The sequence below is a fragment of the Rhipicephalus sanguineus genome, unplaced genomic scaffold (assembly GCF_013339695.2).
Source record: "Rhipicephalus sanguineus isolate Rsan-2018 unplaced genomic scaffold, BIME_Rsan_1.4 Seq50, whole genome shotgun sequence".
NCBI lineage: Eukaryota > Metazoa > Arthropoda > Arachnida > Ixodida > Ixodidae > Rhipicephalus > Rhipicephalus sanguineus.
In genome coordinates, this window is record NW_023615383.1 from 21,272 (window position 1) to 31,615 (window position 10,344).

Here is a 10,344-nt window from a genome sequence, read left to right on the forward strand (position 1 = left end):
CCTGCTCGTCATTGTACTCTCTAATGCACTCCTTCACAGCGACCAAAAGTTCTGATCTGGGGATGGCATAAAATAGATCTTCAACATCTAAGCTGAATGCTTGGCGCCCTCCTGGATTATCATAGTCTAAGTAAGGTACTATAAGGCCGCCGAATTAGATGCCAAAAATCCATCTTCTAGTTTGAGTTTTGCGAGCTGCTCTTGAAGGTAGCCCGACACAGCGTATTGCCATGTGCCCTTTTCTGTAGAGACAGCCCGGCAGTGCTTTTAACAGAGGTACGCAACTTACAGGGGTTCAGGTCCTCCAGAAGAGCTAGGGCACTGCTCTTAATCTTGCTGCACTTCACAGGGGCGCGAATGCGCGCGTCATGTCTTTCCCTCGTTTTTGTCAGTTCATATGCTTTAAAAGCGCAGTTCATATGCTTTAAAATGAATGTGAGCCCGACTTGGTGCTCTACTTTTGTATTCCGGTCGCATTGGCTCCACAAAATTTCTTGGAAACTTGGTATGTTCATAGGTCGGCAAAAAAATCGGAGCTCACTCACACTCACTCAACAAATATGTTTTGCTCTGAAAGCTCACTCGGACTCAGACTCACCAATATTTTCCTCAATCGTACTCACTCGGACTCAGACTCACTAAAATTTTCATCAACCCGACTCACTCGGACTCAAGCTCACCAAAATATTACTCACCCGGTCTCAATCAGATCCAGACTGACGGCCAGATCGGAGTCCGAATGAGTCGACTCATGAGTGAGTTTGCCCACCTATGGGTATGCTAAGTCTCTGGCTTCCTGAGAAAACGATGCTCTTCATTTTTATCAACTACGTAGGCCTTAGCAGACGCCGTCAAAATCTATGACGTCACGGTGACTGGTGCGGGAACTTCAAGGTGGCGTTGCCACCCGAACTTTCTCGCAGCAAGCGTGCTGTTTTTGGTAGCGTGAAAGATTAATTTACTGATACGAGAAAAAGCGTTTTTCTGCTCCCCTTTAACTTTAAGAACACAGCAGTAGTTCTGCGCAAGTGGGAGTTATTGCTCATGAAAGGGGAAAAAATGGCCATTTAAGCGTTTGTAGCACGAAATTATAAAGAAAATCCGTATTGATTTATCAGAAAGGTTCTTGTTTGACGAACCCGGGACCAGCGCGAAAAGGCGTTTGCCGCAGGTTGGAATCGCGGACCAGGACGAAGATTCCGTCGACTTTCCTTGACAAGTCCGTGGCAATATTCTTTTACAGCTTCGGGCTGTGAATGGGCGACTGAGAGCTTTCTTCCTTTTCGTGAGCTCCTCGTATTGGACGCATCATGCATGCGGCCAGTACCGGTCAATGTAGACATCGTTCTTTCGTCGTCTCGAAAGGCAGCTCGAACAACTGGCTGCATGCCATGCCTATCGCAGTTCATCGTCTGTATACTGCTTTCTCCTTCTTGTTTGAGTGGTTCCGTCAACACCTACACTGCGCACACACTGCCTCGGGAAGCGGCCGAACCTGGGGTGCGCGGAGGAAGCCGCGAACAAGGCCGCGGCCTTCTTTGCTTTTGTGCCGCGGTTGTGTTTTTGTTTCTTCTCTCCCAGCCTGTCTCCCGAGGAGTGAAAGAAGGCACGTTCTTCTCTGCACCGAGCAGCGACTCTTCTTCCCACCGTGCACACAGTGGTGGCGCCGCAGCCGTCGTTGGCTTCTCGTTTGCGTTAGTTTGTTTACACGCCGCCTTTTACAAATCGCCCGTAATGGCGCCCCCCTGCGCGGGTTATTAGCTGCGCCAGGCTGGCGCCTTCGCATGGCCTGCAACGCCAGTGCGCCTATAGGCAGATCCCTGGAAGCGCAAGGGCACACCGGTCTTTCTCGCTTGAATTCAGGCTTGAGAGAAAGGCAAAAAAGGAAGTCTCTGTGTGTGAGTGCTACCGGAGAGCCTGTTTCTTAGCAGGTCCTTCACGATGGGCATCGATAAAGCAAAAGAGAGCGCGAGAGAAACGAAGAGGGTAAAGCATGGAGCCTAATTGCGGACGTGTGTTGCAGGCTACACTACACTAAGCGGCGGGAAATAATAGACAAAATAAATAGGAATGAAGAGAAGTGAAAATAACAGCGGCACAGTTAGTGATGTCGAAAAAGAACAGCGCAGGTTTATGCGACTGAAGTGCAGGGTTCTTTTGTACCTCTCCGTCTTCGCCACATTTCCCATCCAACGTCGCAGACTCGAAACGCTGCTCAACTTTATGTGCGTGGACGCCTGTGTAGCTAAAGAGCCTATCTCGTATAGCTGTGAGTGGCTTGCAGTCAGTGGCGTTGAGAACACGCAACTGTCATGTTTGCACATGCACGGCGCTGGGGATGCAACGCCTCGCCGTGATCCCATGGGTGTATGCATCGCTGTGAAGTCACTTGCGTCATAACTTGTGTTAGTCCCGAAACACAGAAAACGGCAGGAAGTGGAAGATGGAAGCTGCGATGAAAAAATCCGTAAAACAGGTGGTGGATGCTCGAGCCAACGTTTCGACAAGTGGACTTGTCTTCTTCAAGGCTGGAACACAGGTCATATATGGGCTAGAATTTTCATAGCTTGTAGGAGGCGGCTAGTGAACGACCGCGACGGCTTCTGGCCTAACTTTGTCACAAGGTGTGAGAATGGCAGACTGGGCTTGTTGGTTACACATATTTGAAGTTTTAAGGCGCGAATAAGACACGGACGAAGAATAGGAACACACACACGGAGCGCTCCGTGTGTGTGTTCCTATTCTTCGTCCGTGTCTTATTCGCGCCTTAAAACTTCAAATTTGTCACAAGCTTACCCGCCAGTATTTGCTCGCCATCAGCCGTGACATAACCAAACCCGCAGTTCCTGCACAGTCCGCGCCGAGAAATGGTAACTCGAGTCAAGATGGTAAATGCTTATTCTAAACGGCCATGAAAGAATCTGGTTTATAGCTAAGCGTGGCAGAACTGTCGCGTAATGGGGAAATGGTGATAGATTTTGGAATATTGCGCGTGTCCTAGGAGGCACACAGCCTGCAACTGAGGCGCAGGATCATGTAGAAGGTGGTCACAGGTATACGGGTTCCGGCGCATTTCACGCATTCTCTCTCACAGCGTGTTTCGGATGCTGACAGCTTGAGCTTCTTTTTTCTCTCCTTCCGCATTCCAAAAAGCTTGTGCGGTCAGGTGCGTGTGACGGGCTCCTGGAAAAAGTTGGCACACTTATGTAATGAGCATGTATAGAATGCATACTAGCCCGTCAGGCCACCGACAAAACACAATTACGCAGACAAGCAAGAGCGAACACTCTGCTGCGCACAAAATATAATTCGAGCTCTGCGCGCCCCGCACTTTCAAGGCCACTCCCTTTGTAGTTGCAGGCGCGATTTTCGTTTTTCCTTTCTCCTGCGCACAAACCGTATTTTGGTCTGATTGACTTTCATAACTTCGTATGCTTTCTCTCTCGCCCGGTATTACGCCTGTCGTGTAATGTGATTCTCGCCTTTCATGACGTATCACTTGACACCTCTCACGAAATGACAGAAAACATCAGATCTCACTCGCAGCTATATTAATTGTATGCGCTATTTCCTATATTCAAAGTCGTTACGTGCCGCTTAGACCATAAACAAGTCTTTTTGACATGTTCAATACAGCTTATGGTCGTCACAGAAACAATTGCGAGAGCGACAATTTCTTCCAAGTTAATTTATACCACAACATGACTGTGCTGTTTTTGCTATTGCTTTGTTGAGCGTACGAATCGTGTATTTCCAACATGGCCGCGTTTCCTTCTCTTCCGCAGCATCGCTACGCCGCAGCCGTTCGGACGGTGGCGGCGACACGTCCTCAGACGAAGAGGAGTACGACGAGGTGTCCGGTGCCACGCTAGCCGACGGCGTCTCTTCGCGGGCCATGGCGAACGGCGTGTGCCGACGCAACGCCAGCGACGTCGAAGACGACGACGACGATGAAGACGATGACGAGGACGACGAGGAAGTGCGCGACCTGACGTGGAGCGGCCGCGTCGGCGGAGGAGTGGGCGTCGGCGAGGGCGTTATGAACGGCGTGCACGGTTCGGCGTCGTCGGCCGCATCCTCCGCGAGATCGTCGTCCCAGCGGTCTTCGTCGTCCTCGTCGACCGCGGTGGTGCCGCCGACGCCCGTCGAGTTCCGCGCCTCGCCGCCGCTGCACGTGCACCGGCCGTACAACGGCTCCCCGCCGCCCAAGGTGTTCCACGCGGCGCCGGGCGTGGTGGGTGGCACGTCCTCTTCTTCTTCGACGTCCTCCTCGTCCACGTCGTCGGGCCCCACGACGCTCACGCTGTCCGCTTCCGCGCACATCCCGGCCTTCGAAGTGTGCGCAGTGAGCCCTCGCAAGCGCCACCGGCAGGACCGGGGCGGAGGGGGCACCGCGTTCGGAGTCTTCTCTCTCGTCGACGGCGGACCCGTCCAGCGGCCCTGCCTGGACTTCGAGAAGATGCAGCAGGTCAGTGGTACTGTACGTCATTAGTGATAAGAGGGCGCTCTCGTGGCACAGGATGGTTTCGGAATTTATTTAGCTACGTACGGCCGAACCTTCATCGCCGGGGCGGCCCCACGGGAGATGTATCAGAGCATTCATAGAAAGGTTATTAGAAGACTGCCATAGTCCGAGACCCGAAACGATTGATTTATTGATTGATTGAATGGGAACCCTCGCTTAGCACCAGTTGACACTGTAAAATGATAAAGGTGATACGGAATCATGTGGAGGTATACAAGAAATTTATATCTATAGTCTCAGAAGTGGGCTTGATTGATCCTAAGCGTGCGGTTACCGAAGGAAGTTGTCCGATTAGTTGCGATTAGACGACGCCTCTTTGGTACGGCCTTCTTCTTGAGTGCACCGAACCAGCGCATCATTGCGCCATTGTATACCGACCTCGAAGGGATCCTTAAGTTCGTCCCCTTCCTGAACGTTGCGACTTGGCTTTGCCTGACGGTTCGTAAGCGGTTTAGCCGGTAGCTGTCATATCACATGCCTCTGTAGTGCCTTCCACTTGCGGCGTCGGGGATGCATCTTGTAAGGTCACTGACGGGGTGTACTTTTCTCGTAACGGCATTAATTAGCCGTTCTGTCTCGCAGCGATACTATGCCTGGTTTTTGTCGCCATCACACACGGTCTTTGTCCTCGGAATGCGTACAGCTCCTTTCGCCTTTTATCGCTTCCATCTCGCAAACATTCTCGTTGCGGCGGCGGTTCGTCACGCATTACCTTCGCTCCGTTCCTTCAGTATATGTGCTTGCTCCCGTTGCCGGGTCACTGAGTACACAAGACCTCTCGGTTTCCACACTGTCGGTACGTTGCCCAACGCCGCTTACCTCCCGCACATTATGCGTGCCTTGTGCTCGCCGAAGCATAATATTACTGACCCTGAAAGGGCGCGCATAAAGTGTTGCGCGCCCCATTGTAACAGCTCCTCTTTTTCATCTATGCGCTCTTGTTTGCCCCCCCTGCCCCCTTTCCTTGAATGCGTGGTCACGTGGCGCAATGTTCCGCTTCAACGGCGAATGCCTCCTTTTTTTTTTTTCTGGCTGTCGCTATACTCACTATATTCAGAGCCTCCATCGCGTGAACTCTACTGCTACATACCACCATAGCGTCCAGCTTGCGCAGCGTTAGAGGGGCTTTCACCTGCATCGCCATTTTGGCTCGTCAATATTCATTTTTGTTTAATTTTACGGGACGAGCTCCGGCTCGCGCTTCAGTTCCCGCGAACTGCGTAATTCTGGAAAGGTTTTTGAATAGAAGGCTCGTCGTGGCTTACCTGCATGCGGCGGGTTTGTTTGTTGAGCGCCTCAAAGGATTATTCGCCACCCTGCACATGAATGACAGGTCGCTAGGCCGGTCGGCTGCGTGGTCTGGGCATGGTAGGCGGTAATATTATAGAGGGATGCAGAGTATTGTGGACTTAATCTGCAGAAAAAGAAAAACATGACTGGGTATGTGGCGAAAGGTTACGCCGCATATTTTTGTATATGTTACGTCACTGAACACATAAAAGCCACGGCCTTGTCACTCGCTGTATGTCTCTTGCATTGTCGCTCAGGGCAACTTCTCGTGTAAATTGTTCAGAATAAAGAGGAAGAAAAAAATCACAGCATATTCACGGAGTGAATGATGATGAGTGGGCGAAGCTGCGGAGGTTCATCGGTAAACCGTGAATCTTCCGTGAATTCTGCCCAGTACATCATCACCGACGTGAGACCGGGCGCGTTTATACTAAAGGTTCGATGAGAGTTATGACGACTTGCAGCTCACTTTAATTTGACATGTACGCTGTGAATTTTCATTGTTTACAAAACCATTGCTTTAGAAAACTTCTGGCGTCTTTCGTTAAGCAGCTGGCGTCTTTTCGTTTTGCTTTAGAAACATCTGGCGTTCTTTCGTTTTGCTTTTACAAAGCATCTGGCGTCTTTCGTTGGTTTATTTCATCAATCAACGGCGTTTTGAACAAAATTTTTATTGTTTAATCACACACAGGAGAAATCTCACCAGGCACTACCTTGGAGGTAAAGAATGGCTGCTAATGGGAATGAGAGACAGAAGAAGTCGGCTTTTAGCTACCGCTGCGAATTTTTTATTGTTCAACAACTCACAGGAAAAATCTCCCACCGGCACCACCTTGGAGGTCAAAGCGTAAGACTGGTTACGCACTACGACTACGACTACGAGGGACGAACGGGTGCCGCCTTAAGGAGCTTCGCCCCTAAAAAAGGAAACTAGTGAACAGTGGACTAAACTCGTCAGGCAGGCCAGGCTGGGGGAAATGAAATAAGCGTCCACCTAATACTTGAACGAGCGAAGTAATCGCGCATGCTGCTCAATTTCAGTTCGTTCCCTCTCAAACGCTATAGGCGTGTGGTTGTCTTGTTGCGACCGTACGTCTTCTTAAAAGTCGTTATCATTTACTTACTTAGCGCTTGTTTTTGTTGTTATTCAGTACAAAGGAACAATAAAGCGAATCCATCCTGGATGAGGTACATTTAATTTAAGACCGTGAAAGCTAGTCGAGTGTTCCAACTACAACAGTTTTTGCGTTAGTGTCGGAAAATACTAAGCTACGCGATTCTCACTATTCTGCCAGCATCACTACCGCCAGAGCCAGAGTCGAGAGCGACGAGCTGCTCTTGCAGTGACGTCATACGTGACGTCTTGCTCAGGTCACGTGACTTGATCCCGCAGGGGTCTGGAGTATAGTGTACTAGAACAATTTCCTAGTGACGCGTCCGGGAAGGAGCGCGCGTGCCCGTTTGTGTAGACGCCACCAGGTGCCGCCGCTGACTAATAACGAACAGACGCTGACTAATAACGCTGAGAAACGAACAGACAGCATTTTATTACGACTCTTGATGCACGGAAGGTTCTTTTTTTATTGCTGCTAGTTTGATTATTAGTGATTAATTGTAGGCAGACTCTCATGCGTCATCGGGATCATTTTGAAAATGTGCCGCTCGTGGCGCTCATCGTGTGATACATTTAGCTTAATTTCTCGGTAAGTAGGGCACTGCTGCTGATAGCATTGCCATTTTGGACGTTGTCATAAATTGACCTTTCACTCTGACATAAATTGTTATTTGCCTTTAGTGTCCCTTTAAAGAACATCAGATGGTCAAAATTTCCTGAGCCCTGCACTACGGCGTCCCTCATAATTGTGTCTTGGTTTTGGGACCTCAGCAATTATGATTATATTAATTTCATCCCCTTCGAGCAGTCCGTCCTGATGTGCCCCGCGACCGGCCGATCACCGTCGCAGCGCGCATTGCCGTCTTTTCGGCTAATTGCAATCGCGTATTGGGATTTCTCTCTCTCTCTCTCCCCTCTGCGTTTCCCTCCTCATCTCGCTAATCTGTTCTGCGCCTCTCTCTCGCGACGTATTTCGTGATGCAGCACCGTCTCTCTGATCTTTCCCTCTTTCCTTGCCCTCGGCAGGTTTGTTAATTTTCCGCCGAGGCTTCCGGCGGCTATCTCGCCGCCCGGCTTCGTCGAACACTTCTTTTGCCAAACATTGAATCTGTTCGCTATCTGTAACCGTTTTCGTTTTAATCGGTTGATTTTTCTCTTCGGCGAGGTTTGCTGTTCCTGTACCTCTCTCCTGGTGTGCCCGCTTGATGTGCTGCCACGACATTTTGTCGCTTCGTTTTCCTCCTCACCCGCTGACGGCTCCCTCCCCCATCACATACCCTCACTGCAGCTACCGCCGTAGTCATTGTCGCGGCCGCAGGATAACGTTCGTGAGTTCGTGCCGGATCTTCTGGCAGCCATTAGCCTTTCCGGCCACGCTCTTCTAATTTTTCTTTTACTTCTGCCGTCTCTCGCTCTCTCTGAGCCCGCATCGACGACTTTGGTGCGTCCGTGCAGCCAGCTTTGTTTTGAAGTTTTGAACGCTTCTTTATTTTCTTTCTCGGTGCGACTGGCGCTTATCGCGCTGATGGCCCTTTCCTCGTCGACGACATCGATGCGGAGGTTTCCTCTACTTTCGCTTTTGTAGCCGCTTCGCTCCGTGCCAAGGACGATCGTTTATCTCGTCTCGCGTGTTTTCTTTCTTGTGTCTCTCCCGTTTCTATCTATCTTTCTTTCGCGGTGTAATGGCGACGCGTCCGTTATCCTGTCGAGCACCGCCGATTAGCGACATGTTTCCGCTACACCATCCCTCTGTCCTTTAATGCACTGCAGACTACGACCACTTGGCTTTGGATGACGTCGACCTATCGCGACGGAGCGGTACGCTTCCCTCGAACGCGCTCGCCCACTGATACCTTGCCACAGGAACTACGGGGAACTAAAACTAAGTACGGAGTCGATCTTTATATTGAAGCAGGGGAGGAGCTTGATGTGGGTGAGTTGGTGTAACATTTAATGAATACGGAGCGCAAAAAACACGAGAACCAGAAAAAAAAAAAAAAAACACCACCTAGAGCAGGCAAGCGCAAACTATCCACTGAATTTTATTTGAAGACGCATGAATACTTATTCATGAAAACAAAAACGATATCACCATCGTGATGTCATAGAGCCTCCAACGCTACATAAAGGACATAACGCGCTTTTTATGTCGCTTTACAGGCATTATGATGGTGATATGGGTTTTTATCCATGTATAAGTATTCATGTTTCTGCAAATAAAATTCAGTTGATAGTTAGCGCTTGTCTGTTGTTTCCTTGTGGCCCTCATGTTTTTTGCGCAGCGTATGTGTATATTGGCGGGTATGTGCTTGTCCTGATATATATATATATATATATATATATATATACAGGGTGTCCCAGCTATCTTTAGCCAAGGGTTAAAAAATACAATATTAGAGGCAGGCGAGTGAAATGACTTGCAAATTGCTGACAGCCATCTTGCGCACTACAGACAATTTTTTGTTTTGTAATTAACTAATTTGTTAATTAGGTCGATTTAACTAAATTGCTAAATATTGACTTTAGGCAAGAAATGCTGCTTGCAAAGTTCGAGAGCGCCCTCAGAAACCCCAATCGCATCATTTGCGATAAAGAAAGTCTCACGTATACCATTTTTTCCAAGCTTCAAAGAAAGCCCGCGAAATACAAAAAGAAGCACGTGACTAGCGCGCTCGCGCGCCGCAAGAATGCTGCCCTCAGCCGTGGTTTGAGCGAACGAAATCAGCTGCGGCCGCGACTCGGCGTCTCCGTTGCAGCGATAGGCCGATAAGTTAAAGGTGGTTTCTTGGCTCGCGCTCGCTACAACTTGCACCGTCACGCGCGCAGCTGGCTGGCAACGGGCCAAGAAACCACCGCCCACTTATAGGCCTACCGCTGCAACGGAGCCGGCGAGTCCCGGCCGCAGGTGACGTATATATATATATATATATATATATATATATATATATATATATGATTTGTGTTCAAGGCTTTATATCCCGCTACGCCGAAACTCGTGGTTATTTGTCAGCGCCCTGTCTTGTCGCTCCTCTTGTGTGTCCCATTCTAGCGCGGTTCTCGAATTTCAGTATGTACCAAGAAGCCCGCATTAGCACCCTTTTCCAGTTTCACAGATAAGCGTGGTGAGTTCGACCGATGGTATGGATACCGAGAGATCGAGATTTCAGCCGAATGCGGCAAGCGGTTAGGCGGAGCGACAAAGTGGGAAAAAAAAATACAGGCATAAAATGGAATGAGCTCGCGCAGGACAGGGTTGGTTGGAAATTATTGGTAGAGGTTTTCGTCCTGCAGAGGACATTAGATGTCATCATCGTCATTCCCTTAAACGCATCTGCTTGGGGTACTACGTAAGAGGGGAGTTACATATTCAGAATTCGCGCGACGATCGGTTAACGTGAGTGGAAATAAACATACG

At 49.6% G+C, this 10,344-nt stretch overlaps 1 protein-coding gene across 1 annotated transcript; it reads left to right on the forward strand.

The window, feature by feature from the left end:
- Positions 1–739: 739 nt before the first annotated feature.
- Positions 740–4,492, forward strand: LOC119377608 (uncharacterized protein DDB_G0271670). The gene is made up of 3 exons (XM_049411609.1): positions 740–775; positions 1,582–1,694; positions 3,736–4,492. The coding sequence occupies exons 1-3, from the start codon at positions 740–742 to the stop codon at positions 4,490–4,492; spliced, it is 906 nt and encodes a 301-aa protein (XP_049267566.1).
- The last annotated feature ends 5,852 nt before the right edge of the window (positions 4,493–10,344 follow it).